The sequence below is a fragment of the Venustampulla echinocandica genome (genome assembly GCF_003357145.1).
Source record: "Venustampulla echinocandica strain BP 5553 chromosome Unknown scaffold_0, whole genome shotgun sequence".
In the NCBI taxonomy this organism is placed as follows: Eukaryota; Fungi; Ascomycota; class Leotiomycetes; order Helotiales; family Pleuroascaceae; genus Venustampulla; species Venustampulla echinocandica.
This window is the reverse complement of record NW_022474205.1, coordinates 813,747-827,358: the sequence shown is the minus strand read 5'-3', so window position 1 is coordinate 827,358 and position 13,612 is coordinate 813,747. Positions and strand designations below refer to the sequence as shown.

The 13,612-nt window shown below is 48.4% G+C and overlaps 5 protein-coding genes across 5 annotated transcripts; 3 read left to right on the top strand and 2 right to left on the bottom strand.

Moving 5' to 3' along the window:
• Positions 1–758: 758 nt before the first annotated feature.
• On the bottom strand, positions 759–1,847 carry BP5553_00250 (Uncharacterized protein; the record flags this gene model as incomplete). The annotated part of the gene is made up of 4 exons (XM_032008873.1): positions 759–1,028; positions 1,086–1,323; positions 1,384–1,762; positions 1,832–1,847. The coding sequence occupies 4 exons, from the start codon at positions 1,845–1,847 to the stop codon at positions 759–761; spliced, it is 903 nt and encodes a 300-aa protein (XP_031872927.1).
• Positions 1,848–4,170: 2,323 nt separating this feature from the next.
• On the top strand, positions 4,171–7,520 carry BP5553_00249 (uncharacterized protein; the record flags this gene model as incomplete). Its single annotated transcript, XM_032008872.1, has 4 exons — positions 4,171–4,252; positions 4,306–6,726; positions 6,778–6,886; positions 6,938–7,520. The coding sequence occupies 4 exons, from the start codon at positions 4,171–4,173 to the stop codon at positions 7,518–7,520; spliced, it is 3,195 nt and encodes a 1,064-aa protein (XP_031872926.1).
• A 192-nt stretch (positions 7,521–7,712) lies between these two features.
• BP5553_00248 (Uncharacterized protein) lies at positions 7,713–8,057 on the bottom strand (the record flags this gene model as incomplete). Its single annotated transcript, XM_032008871.1, has 1 exon — positions 7,713–8,057. The coding sequence occupies one exon, from the start codon at positions 8,055–8,057 to the stop codon at positions 7,713–7,715; it is 345 nt and encodes a 114-aa protein (XP_031872925.1).
• A 454-nt stretch (positions 8,058–8,511) lies between these two features.
• Positions 8,512–11,212, top strand: BP5553_00247 (Uncharacterized protein; the record flags this gene model as incomplete). The annotated part of the gene is made up of 2 exons (XM_032008870.1): positions 8,512–10,199; positions 10,243–11,212. 2 exons carry the CDS (start codon positions 8,512–8,514, stop codon positions 11,210–11,212), a joined length of 2,658 nt encoding a protein of 885 aa, XP_031872924.1.
• Positions 11,213–11,957: 745 nt separating this feature from the next.
• On the top strand, positions 11,958–13,135 carry BP5553_00246 (uncharacterized protein; the record flags this gene model as incomplete). The annotated part of the gene is made up of 3 exons (XM_032008869.1): positions 11,958–12,097; positions 12,164–12,421; positions 12,589–13,135. The coding sequence occupies 3 exons, from the start codon at positions 11,958–11,960 to the stop codon at positions 13,133–13,135; spliced, it is 945 nt and encodes a 314-aa protein (XP_031872923.1).
• Positions 13,136–13,612: the final 477 nt, after the last annotated feature.

Below are 13,612 nucleotides of genomic sequence, written 5' to 3'. Positions count from 1 at the left end.
GTTTCCGACAAATTATATGACAGAGTATTCTTAATCTTTCTAAGTTCCATCTTTAGTTTCATTCTAATTATATAATATTCAAATAGTACCTACGTATAATAAGTTAAGACAATTCTTGTTACCCCTTAGAGTTTCCTGCATTATTAACAATTGTTTGTAGTTTCTTACCTTATTTCGTAAGAATTAAGAATTGTCACGGTTATGTGTTTGGCTCCCCTCTTTTGGTAGCCTCTATACCATTAGACACGTATGAGATCAGCTCTGCTTTAGCCACTGCCCTGGACCCTTTAACTTGAGTGATTTATATTGAACCCCTCAATCTTCTATACCTACCTATTGACCTGTTGTGTTTTCCTCGAACAAAAATCTATGTTTCTTTGCACATAAAAATGCCTGTGGATAAGAATAAGTAATAAATATATATAGTACAGAATATTAGTTTACGGCCCAAAAATATGCAAAGGGTTCACCCTCAATTATCTGTAATTATGTGGTCCTAGGTTTAGGAAACTAGTTAGTAGACCCTAGCAAACCCACGGCCTTTATTTCTGTTGCAAACTCCACTGCAAAGTGTGATAGCATTTGATGGAACTAAAATGGTATATACGCTTGACACAAGTAATATGTTGCATCCGGTCATTATTAACTCCAACTCAACAAAGAAGCAATTCCAGCCTGACAGATCGATATACTCCAGTTCCCCATCTATTCTAGCACAGGCTACAAATTCAACAATCGCCTATCGCAAAACCCCGCTTTCATGCATGATTATAAACAACTCCCTCGCTGCTACCATTGTAGCCATTGCCCACTTTATTATTCAACTCAACCGGACGTCCAGGGATGGGGATAAACTTGTTCTTATTACCAGGGATAACCGTTCCAACATGAAGGATATTCCCAGCGATCAGAGCAAGGAACATAGGAGCGGCATCGAGCCCGTACTGATACGCTTCTTTGAACCACAATTCCTTCGTGAGGGCGCTATTATAGTCTGCGAATTCGAGGATGCGGTAGATGACACGCAACTTTTGGATTGAAATATTAGCTAATTTTTGGCCAAGCCAAGGAGATAGGGGACTTACGGAGATCAATGTTAGAGTAATGTACAGGAAGAGAAGTAGCCTTTTGGCATCGCGTCTTTCCTCAAGTGTTGCTTCCTTTTTGAGGCGGCGTTGGAAAGTGACTACGAGGTATAGGAAGAAGAGGATGAAAGCCTCCTGGAGCACGAGGCCGCCGGTGTAGATATGTAGGCCCATTTTCTTGGTATTTTCGTTCTTGCTGGTTACCATAATACCGCCTCCGATTTGGATTATGAAGGAACTTAGATGAAGTTAGACGATGGTAGATTAAAAAAAGGATGACGGAAGGGACAGCACGTACGCAACATCCAGGACCACAAATAATAGAGCCATTCTCTTTGCTCGGATTCCCAGCAGCTTCTGGTTTGGCAGGTATTGGAATACCATGCGGCCGAGTAGCATATAATCAAATGCATTGATCCACAGGGGCGCTAGCAGGAAAAGGAGAAACCATGGTGTATAGGGTCCTTGGGAAGTGGGATTTCGAATGGAAATGATGCGGATAGCGAACGAAATTGTTTCCCAGGCCCCGCCCATGATAATAGTCCAGCAGAAGGTGGCACGAAACTTGCTGGCTTGGAACGTGTGTACCACGGTGGTAATTCCAAACAAGGCAGTGAAGAGAACAGCTGCTGGGGTCGAAGGGCAGAAGGACCATAGGTTGTCCGGATCAGTGAGGGCTGTTGGATTTTTCAGTCAGTTATCCCAATAGGAGAGATGTTGTCGCGATTGGAAACAACAAGACTTACGAAGGCATTTCGTCATGTTGATGGAGACAGAGCAGTGGCTCGAGTTTTCAAGAATGATATTTGAAAATGGACTTCTGATGCCACTTTCGCTTCTTGGCTAAAAGGAAGGTTGTACTGGAGGATGTATATATATAAGATATATAAGAACGAGCGTGATTAGTGCAAAAGGAATAAATCAACGAAACGTGGGGTCCAGGGACATTCTACCAAGCAACGTGTGAAGGAGGCGTGCTGCATACCTTTATGGCTTGCTGTGCAGTCAGCCGGTACGACGCCGTGCGCTGCGACTCAGACAGACTCGGACAGCGTCAGCTCGCGACCAATATCCATGGAACCCTTTTTGAATGGATGTGCTATGTGCTATATGGTATGGATGTGTTGGCAACATACGTGGAAATATCCTTGTACCAGTAAAATCTAATTGTAGGTGGCTTCGCTTTGGACCTGCTCTCTGCATTCCTTCCTTGGGTACTTGGTAGTGTTCGACCAGACCGCCCTCTGGGGTCTGGAGTCTGGACCCCACTGAGGGCTGTGTTTGTGCAACTCTGTGGTCCCCATTTTCCATGTCTTGGGTCAGGTTGGGTGCTGAAAGACGATGGGGCTAATAAGTTCTCCAATGGTTTCGGTACTTTCGTATAGTATTATAGCTGAATAGAACAGGGGCCGAAATTACGAAACTGTGCCGCACCGCGCCACACTGGTGTTTCGGAACTTTAAATTCGCGTCAGGCATACCGTATTCAGCGCTGGTACGTAGTAAATCAATCAGAAAGAGAGTAAAACTCGAAATGGCTGTATCTAGTATCTAGCATCACTTGGTTCTTCTAGTATTTGAAGCACTTGAAAATTGAGAGACTATCGGGATGGACGAGAGTTTGTTCAATGCGTTTCTAAATCTATTGGAGCTAAAGATGGCTGGGTTACGCGTCACAGTTGGAGCTTGGGCACTTCTCGAAGCTCGAGAGGAGAGGAGTTGATATGAATTGTTTGGTGGCGTACGGGACTGGCTTGAGATTTTTAGCTTGCCTCATGAAAAATACCTTCAGGTCCTGGAGGTCCAGCGGTCAATATCCCCTGCATTGATTCGTGTAACCGGCCAGGATAAACCTTAAATAGTCTTGGTACTTATAGATGATAAGCTAGGAGGGATGTTGTGATAGGAGCTTCTTGTGCCTTGCGTACGTAGGTAGTACAATCTGTTCAACCATGCTCTTCGATAGTTAATGTGTTACACCGCCTTCTTCACTAGAGCGTGGGAAATACGGCTTCGTATGCCGCTCTCTTCGCCTTGGACTTGTAACTTTTGACTACTTCCATGTAAGCGGGATGTCTGCATTGAACAACACGTGTTTCTTGGCCTCTTCAGAGGTTTGAACGCCTCCAAAGCCACCCGTCAACTAGCTAAGGATCCGAAGAGTTGCGAGATGCAGGGTTTTAGACCATTGTTCTGCTGGATTGATCAAAATAATACATGTAGCAGCACCACAAAGTATCGACTGCAATGTTGCTAATATCGAGAATTTGCGAAACACCAATAGCTCGAAAAGTCGAAGGGGTTCCTTTCAGCCACGTCTCAACCCTTTCCAAGCTGCCGGCTACTGAGTCTGCTCTGGTCTTGAAGCGGTACAAATGATTCGCGATCGGAAGTATTGTAATGGTGAACGGGCCCTCATCTGCGACAAGCGTGCAAACTGGTACCATATAAGGTACGTAGGCATGTAGGGTTTGAACTGGGAGAAGGGACAATGACACGATGTAGTTCTCTATCAAATGGAAATATAGGAGATATAAGCACTTGATAGACTAATAATATAAGAAGGGCGCTCGCCATAGAACCCGCTTAAACACTTGCTAGAGCCCTTCATACACCGAATGAGTTCGAATTCACGCGACCAATGTCCATAATATCATGCTAGCGAATTAAAAGCATACTCGTAACAGCAACCTTTGCACGCAAGCATAAATGGATAGCATGGCATTCATCTCTTTCCTAGCATCTAATAGCTGTAACTTGACTTGATCCGTGCAGCGGGTGTAGAATTGTAATGGTGTTGTTGTTGTGTACTTTGTATGAGTCGCCGGAAGACTGATGTCAGGCGGACAAGGCGAGCAAGGCTAGAAGGCCTCGGCAAGCCAGTGGCCTTGATGCACTGCAGTGCCTGTCGCAGGGGATGGACATTGCGCTTTGTATACTGTACGCCGACTGCATGCCATCATCATGCGCGCATGAACGAAGAATGCCACAGAGGCAACGAAATATCAACCTCATGAGATCTCGGGTTCGATGAGATATTCGCAGACCCCGGGCACCCAGCTTATTGAGGCTGGCACATCGCCGCCATGCTCTCCGTCTTCACGGCTCGACCTATTGTTGAGCTCCGCCAGCGGGATAAATCCAAAATCGAATCAATACTGGCATACGGTCTGTTGAAATCAAAGACAAAGGAGGATGAGGCTGATGCTGATGCAACATAGATGACCGACTCATTGTCGGATTGAATAGCGGCAGCTTGCGCATATATCGCATCAACCAGGTCCCTGAGGCGCGCGAGAGCCAGAATGGAACTACTAAGCCCGACAAACCAGCTTCGCGACCCAGCTCCTCTTCCGCTCCTAAGCCAGTCGATCTTCTGCGCGAGGTCGAAAAGTTCTCTCCCCGCGCTATTGAGCAGCTTGCGATTATAAAGGTTGCCAATGTCCTCATATCTTTATCGAATTACCACATCTCGATACATGACCTACACTCGTATGAACTACAAGAGCAGCTGCCGAAGACTAAAAATGCCACGACTTTTGCGGTCACGTCGAATATTGTAAAGGACTCTGCTACAGGGATACCGGAAATCATATCGAGGTTAGGAGTGGCTGTTAAGAGGAGATTATTACTATGGTCATGGCATGAATCCGAGTTAGAGCCGGACGTTGTGGAGATCACCCTGGCTGAATCAATTCGAACGCTCACCTGGGCGTCCGCGACCAAAATAATTTGTGGTATGAACTCCGGCTACGTGATTGTTGATGTCTTGAGCGAAGAGGTGGAAGATATTGTTGGGCCAGGGCCGATTGGTGGCGCGTCGAGTGCTCAGGGAGGTCGTTTCGGTGGCGTCAGTTCAGCGAGTATGGGCTATATGGGCTTGGGAGGATATATGCCAAAACCTCTGGCTACGAAACTGGCTGATGGTGAAATGCTCCTAACGAAGGACATCAACTCCCTATTCATCACGTCGGAGGGTAAACCAATGAATAAACGACAAGTCCCGTGGCAAATAGCACCAGATTCAATAGGTTACTCATATCCGTATATTTTGGCTCTCCAGGCACCTTCTAAAGGGGCCCTGGAGATTAGAAATCCGGAAACGCTGTCCCTTCTACAGACTATTGCGTTACCAAATGCTAGTCAGCTACATTTGCCTCCCCCAAATGTCAGCCTCGCACACGCTGGAAAGGGGTTTCATGTTGCCAGCGATCGATGTATTTGGCGTATGATGTCCACAGACTATGATTCACAAGTAGATGAACTTGTGGAAAAGAAACTCTACGACGAAGCGATTAGCATCCTCAACATGCTAGAAGACGCATTACTGCATAACAAGGCAGAGAGACTTCGAGAGACCAAGATTCAAAAGGCGCAGGTACTCTTTGACCAAAGGAAATACCGAGATGCCATTGATATATTTCTCGCAGAGGATGTGCAAGCGCCGCCTGAAAGGGTCATCCGGTTATATCCCAGAGCAATCGCAGGCGATCTTTCGATTATCGAAGATAAACAATCCGAATCGGACACCAACAATGAAGAGGGGAGCGAAGGTGTAAATGGCGATGCCGCTTCCATTGGAAAGGGCGGGCAGGATACTGTGGGTTCCCCAAAACCGGCTGGGGTACACAAACTACTCAAAGATCACCACAAGGCCCACTCTGACACGTCCTCCGTACGGTCATTTATGGGTCTGGATGGTGGTGATGGAAGTGATACGACAAGCATCAAAACAAAACCTGCCGAAGATAGGCCACTTGAGGGCAAGGACCTTGAAAAAGCGGCTGTTGAGCTCAACGCGTTCCTCGTCGATGCTCGGAATCGAATGAAAAGGTGGATAGACGCCGAAACAGGCAAACTAATACCCCAAGAGAAAAATAAGATTGACCAGAACGGAGAGGTATCATCTGAGCCCTCCTTTGAATCTTTTCTTGTCTCGCCGGTATCAGATGCAGACAAAGACAGAGAGCAAAAGCTACGAGACACAGCGAAGCTTATTGATACGACCCTGTTTAGGTCGAATATGCTAGTTCGTCCCCAGCTAGTAGGAGCACTATTCCGTATCCCCAATTTTTGCGATCCTGATGTCGTCAATGACAAGCTGCTGGAGAACAGAAGATATAATGATCTTGTTGACTTCTTCCACGGCAAGAAATTGCATCGACCAGCATTGGAGCTGTTGAAAAAGTTTGGCATGGCCGAGGAAGAGGATGAAAAGTCGCCTACCTTGCATGGTCCGCAGCGAACAGTTGGATATTTACAAAATTTACCACCGGAGATGATCGATCTTATTCTTGAGTTCGCGGAGTGGCCACTAAGAGCTAACCCGGACCTTGGGATGGAAGTGTTCCTCGCGGATACCGAGAATGCTGAGACGCTGCCAAGGGACAAAGTTGTGAATTTCCTCCAGGGCATCGATATGAAACTCGCCGTCAAGTATCTAGAACACATAATCCACGAGCTCAACGACCTTACTCCAGAGTTCCATAACTTACTTGTTTCTGAATATCTGAATCAGCTGAAGGCCAGGCAAGATAGAGAATCGGAGGACTGGAAGGAAGGAATGGAGAAATTGATCTTGTTCATGCGTTCCAGCAAGCAGTATGCTCTTTATCGGGTCTTTAGCAATATCCCTAAGGATGGTAGGTCACCCTGTAATCTTATTAGTATTCTGGTAACTAACCTATATCTAGATCCTGATTTTTATGAAGCTCTGGTTGTTGTTTTCAGCAACATGGGCCAACACAAACAGGCACTGGAAATTTACGTTTTCAAGCTGCAAGATTTCGAAAAGGCAGAGGAGTATGTATTCTTTTCCCCTTTCCCACACACATATTAACATAGCTGTTCTAGATATTGCAACCATGTCCATCTCCAGTCCTCATCTGATGCCCCGCCGCAGCAACACGGCCAGGATTCTACCTCGGGCTCCGATGATACTCAACCCTCGATTTATCATACCCTTCTCTCCCTCTACTTAAAACCGCCGCCGCCACATTCTCCAAACTGGCCACCTGCATTGGACTTGCTTTCCAAACATGGATCGAGGCTTTCAGCGTCCTCGACCCTTAGTCTTATCCCTGCTACATTGCCTGTGGCGGAGCTGGAGTCTTATTTCCGTGGACGTATCCGCGCAGCAAATTCCACCGTTAACGAATCCCGTATCGTTGCCGGGTTGCGCAAGACCGAAGTTGTAAGCGCACAATCTGGCTTACTATTAGGTGATGGCATGCCAGGTGGGAAGGGCGGCAGGAACAGAGGAGTATTTGTTCCGGAAGAGCGAGTGTGTGGTGTCTGTCATAAACGACTAGGTGGGAGCGTTCTTTCCGTACTGCCAGATAATGAGGTTGTGCATTATGGGTGCTTGAATAGAGGCGGACGTTCCACAGGGAGCCGTGGGATGGATTCCCTGCGATCGGGATCGTGGAGGCGATGAATACCATTTCATGTCGATATTGTAGGATGTAGTTTACCGCGTTTTGGTTTGGCTTCACATAGCGCTGGAGTTTTGCCTTAGAGGATAGGTGTATATACCACAGCATCACACCATCCCATAGTATATCGAATCCAAATCCAAATCCAAATCCAAATTCACATCCATAGATTCCTGGTCATAACTGATTCTGATTCAACCCTCCTCCTCAGCTACCTCCTCTCCATAATTATCCTCCTCCTCAGCCTCGTCTATATTTAAAACCGTATTTGACACTCCATTTGTTGGCCCGCCTACACGCGCCTTATCCTCCTCCATGCGCGCCGTGAGCTCCTTATTAACCTGCTCCTGTAGCACGGCGGTTGCTTTGCGCAACGCGCTGAGGTATGCTGTCTTCTCGCTGACCTTGTCAGATGCTAGGGCGGGGACTTCGTGTGCAAGAGTGAAGGCTTCATTGGTGGGGGATTTGTAGGTTGCTGTTAAAGCTACGACTTGGGCCGATCCATTTGAAGTAGAAGATAGTGATTCTGGGGCTGCCATGGTTACGAGGTTGAGATTGGCTTTGGGGACACTCTTTCAGGGGATGTGGTGCGGTGAAGAGAGGGAGGGAGGGTGAAGGATGAAGGATGGAGGGCGTCAAAGATAGAGGCAAGACATTTTGTCATTGACGTCGTTACATATATTTGCTCGGCGCCACGGTGAGACCAACCATTAGTTCCCAGGTCCAGTTCCAGTGCCAATAGCCGCAGTCCCAATCCTTCCATTCCATAATACTTGGTACTCTACACATACCTGACCCATAAGTTACAGTTCTTACATATCTCGACCTTCTCTATTTCTCGTTCTGGGACAAATCGTCACCAGGCGACTCACGAGTTGGAACTTGGCAGCTCTATGCGAGTTATGTGAAACATCCCCTCCACTTGCTGCTGGCGGTGCCATTTTATGCATTCATAAGTTACAAGTGACAAGTCACAGCGCTGCAACCACGGTCATGTCGCAATCGACAGGGCTAAAAGGAAGAACCGCAGGGAGCTTCTCGCCCGTGGTTCCCCCATCGCAGTCCCAAGCAGCAGCAGCTTCGGCTTCAGCTTCAGCTTCAGCGACAGCGACAGCGACCTCGTTGGCAGCAGGAACACGAACGTCTACAGATCTTTCCTCCGATTCCGACGACTCCACGCGCCTCACTCTCCCGGTCTCGAAGCCGCGAGCGCAGTCACAGCAACACCAGAATGCGCATGTGCCCGTCGGTGTCCCTCGCCCAAACACACTCACGAACACTGGCACAGCCAGTCTCCAGAACTTCTCTCGTCCGACGCCGCCAGCGCAATCAACACATAGTCCTCGTACGGACCTGCCGCTGAGAAATGCATCGCCGTTAATCAGTGCGGGCAAATCTGCGACTGGTAATAGCGATTCCCATTCCCATCGCGGACACGGCAGGAAACATTCGCAGACCCAAGGCTTGTTCGAGCCGTTTCTGCCTACGGCGGCGACTTCGAACTTAAGCAACATGGCGAATATAAATACGGGGTTGACTGCCAGCCAAATTGCAGCACAAGCTGCTATGCAGCACCAAACGCATAATCGACAGAGATCACAGACCGTTCCGGCGCCTCATAACGATTCGAGCTCGAATGGTTCTGGCAGCCGGAGACCTAGTCGAGGTCCGGTGAGCCCGCCTGTGCTAAGTCTGACAGAAGCATCCGCGCCGAGAGAGAGCGGTTTTGGGGGGCAAGTATATCATAATGGGCTGCTTGCTGGTGGCAACCAAAGCGCGGCGCAGACAGCGGCCAACATCGTGTTTCCTAGGTCTCCGGTCTCCTCTCCTGGACTGCCTCCCGCGGAATACGAGCACCGGATGCATCAAGATAAGCCCCCCAAGACAGAGAAGAGCAAGGTCAAGTTATTTTCTAGGCCAGGAAAGATAGGTATAAGTAAAGACAAGGATGCCAGAGCCGGAGCATTGCCAAGTCCCAGTAAGATGGCCTCCTATACCTTGGGTTCCCTCCAACGAGCGAATTTTAGTACCAACAGTTTATTAGATAACATGTCGTCCACATCCAGCATGTATAGCATGGCCAATTCCTCGTCGGCGACCATCCGGGCTATTGAGAACCCCCCTACGGAAAAGGAAGCCTCAAAGGAGAAAGAAAAACGACACAACTTTTTGTCCAGGCAAAAACACAAGTTGAGTAGCAAGGATGACCATAATTTACCTTTATCTTCGGCGGCCAGCAATTCCAGGCCAATGGATCCAAGCGCCCCGAGTAGTTTGTACAACTTTAACCTACCTCCGAGTCCAGCACCTACGTCGACGAGTTTTGCAAAGAGCATGAGTGGATTGGATCTGAGACATGGTGGGAGGGCTTTGAGAGAGAAGAAGAAGGAAGAGAAGTCAGATGCATTAAGGGAGAGTGAGTTATCGTATCAGAATAACAATGAATGGCCCGCTCCATCTAGTCTGGGCTCTGGAACCAACTCATATCTAAGCTCCACGAGTTCAGGGTATGCTTACCCAGGTAGTATTTATGGCAACGAGACAGCGCAGGAGCTTGGGAAGTACGGGCTCAATAATATGGCAGCGGATGATGCCTGGCCTTTTTTGAAGACAAAGCTGCTTATTATCTTCGAGGGAGAGGATTTGCGGTTACCGGTAGAGGATTTCAACCGTCTTGTCACGTATGTACCCAATCTTAGTTGCAAGGGCCTGCTGACAATTTAGTATTCACATCCAACGCTGTATTCACAAGCGAGCCCCGAACATCATCGTCGAGGACCTCCGCGAGCTACTTGTCGCAGGATTTGGTTCCCTAGACAACACCCTACGGCGAACACCAGATGACCGTCTTATCCCCCATCTGGTGGAGATGTGGCTCTTTACCTTCACCTCAATCCTGCCATACATGCAGGCAGTTTTCCTCCCCCTAGATCTCGAATTTAGCGGCCATGGCCCCTTGATGTCCTCAGAAACGGCGCGAGATTTCTGGGGTGCGCTGCCCTCCTCTTCAAATGGCGACATCCCCGCCTCCCAAGCCCTAGAAGTTCGCCGAATAGTCCTCCTTTCATACCGAGACACCGTGATTCTTCCCCGGTTCGAAACGCTCAAAACAATATTTTCCCGGCTCTCCTTGGAGTCAATATCTCTCGCTCTTCCCCCAACTGATATTTTTTCCACATCTCCCGACTCATTTGGTCGCCCCTCAACAGCAATGTCACTTGACCCTTCATTAGCCTCTTATAGCTCGCAGTCCACTACTCTAGGTGGTGGCTCCTCCGGAGATGGCAGCGGCAACCGCTCACGTGCGATCTCGAACGTATCGTACGGCTCGGACCCATCATCCCTCTCTAATGCCAGCACTGCAGCTGGCCTAGGAATCGCGAACCTCCCACGGCCATTCACACCCTCCTCGGGCTACCCTCTAAATGCCCGCGGTCAGCGAGAGAAAACTGTTGAGGACTCTGGTAAACAGCTGACTGAGACCGTTGGGAGGATGCTGCAGTGTATGAGTGTTCTTGCAAGTGTGGGTGTTGGCGGTGGTGGTGATGAGAGTGCTCAGAAGAAGATGGAGGAGCTGACTAGGGGGTTGAAGTTGAACTGGCTTGGGAGGGGGAGGATGGGGAGGAATAGGAGAGGGTTGGTTGGTGCGAGAGTTCCTGGGACAGGGACGAGAGGGGAGGGTATTGCCGCGTAAGGGATCGGAACAACGCATATATTAGCATTGGTGTTTGGTGCTTCAATGGTTGGTGGGGAATATCTTGCACTTGGTATTTGGGTTGGCGCTCTTGCTTTCATTCCAGATAGGAGTTACAGTAGGCTGTGGTATATATCACAGCGAAGGGATACTTATGACTTTGACCTCTCGAAGAAATGTATGATATGGAGTTATTGTACCACTATGGAGTTGACAAATGATTAGAATGGTGTTGAAGCATTGCGTACTCTAAATGAATGTTTAGTACAAGTCAATAAGAACTCTATACTCCGAATACCTGAGAAGTTAGATCTCTTATACAAGATTTACCAAGTCAATAAGAGTGGGATTAAGCGGCTCATATTCATCTGTCGCAGCATTGTTGGAGCCAAGAGTCTATAGTCGGTGTGATTACCCCGAGCGAAGCGCTGCGCACAATACTACAATGGGTGCTAGTCTTGGTATTATTCTAGCAAGGATACAAGTACAAATCTAATAAGGTACTCCGTACAGTACCAAGGAAAACTAAAGCTCTAACACTGGCGCGATCTACGATAGGCGTCCTTTTCGGTGGGAACGTGTTTCCATGGGTTCCTAGCAACTAATATTAGGTAGTAACTTGGCACCAGCATGGTTGTCCATTCATAATTACTTAAAATCAGGGCGCATCCCTCCCGAGGCGTCTTCAAGGTTTGATTGATTACTCTACAGCAGTAACCGTAGTACTGCACATCGAGCAACAAACATGTTCGTCCGTCTGTGGTTCGCCATCTGGTGCTCAGCAGCAGTGGCGCTTGGTTCCGCGGCCAACCCAGACCCGTTCTCGAACCTCCGACCCGATAATATAACTGGGCTTATTTACTACCTGTACCGGTGGACTGGCTCGTAAGTGTTGCACATCCAACTCCAACCCCCCTTGTGGTAGTCAAGTCCCAACTCGCGTCTTATCAGGTACTACAATGGAACCACAGTTATCCGGATTGACCCACAGGACTTCATGGACGATGAGGAGTGCGACACATTTACAGATGGCCCCGTCGAGGTGTCCTATGATTCTCTCTTTTCCATCTTCAAGTCCAGCCGTGGCTCCCGCAGCCCAAATCAAGTAAATTTTGCGCTTCGCTATTGGGATAAGAGCCTTAACCTCACCCCTTCTCACAACAACTGGGATGGCCCAATCAATGACATAACGGACATAGAATCAGTCGAGTAAGTGCTCAATCTAGCTAAATGCAGCCCCTCCTTTTCTATTTCACCTATCCTTAGAGTTGCCATGTCCTTATGGTATCAATATATAAACTCGGCCTTCTACGGCCACCGTTCTTATACAGGGTGTACGAAGTACTAGAAAAAAACATGTAACTAATAGCTTACAGCCTCAACCGCTATGATCAGCCGGCCGGTCGCCCCTCATGGAATTTGAACTCGACCTACGTATCCGGTTCCTCTTACTCCTTCTCGGGCTACAGAAACGACTCACTTGACCCTTCTTTCAGTTTGCGTTTTAACTACAGCCAATGCTCTACCTCAATCCTGGGTGAATATGCGGCGTCAGTTATAGACCCACCATTTAAGTCGGTTACGTCCAACCTACAAGTTACAGACTTTACGACAGTCAGCGGTCGGTTTGACAACAACTCGGCCTCGCTCGAGATCAAGGGCACCATCAGGGCAGCGTCATCTAGAAATGTAAAAGGTAACCCCTCTTACCTGGCGGGACCGGTCACCATCACCTTCTTGGGTACCCTCGATGGAAATAGATCCGACAACCTGCTGCCAAACAAAAATGGCACACCTATATGGGAGAGCACTCTTGGATACTCGAAGACGATGTATGGAACGAAGAATGCAGGAGGGCGAGGGGCGTTGGATATGCGGGTATATGCGGTTTGTTTGTTCGGCGCCTTCCTGTGGCTTCTGTAACGATATAGTAAGATACGAAGGTACATCTTCAGCCACGTAGATCAAAGTGACTCTTGACACTGGACTTTTTTATACGAACTCTACATGACTTACCTCACTGTGTACCTACCTACCTTGGGCAGCTACCCCCGCCGGCAGGTGGCCGGGAATTTTTAGCAATTCCGAGCAATCCCCACGGCGATTTTTCCATTACAACAAAATGTGGTTCTCCCACACGTTACGTTGGTATCGCCGCTTTATGCAACCAAAAGCGGACACCAGCAGAATTGGCCGGTACGGACTCAACTTAGTACCACAACTGATCAACTACAGAGTACTTGTTATTGGCCCTCATGTGAGGAATGCGGGGTCGATCTCGTATGTACCTTGCACAAGCTGCGATCTACAATGTCGTACATCTACATAGCATGCAGGAAAGACACAAGTGCCGGAGAGCAATACGAACGACCGACCTGCAGGGTGGCCCGGGGGGGGGGG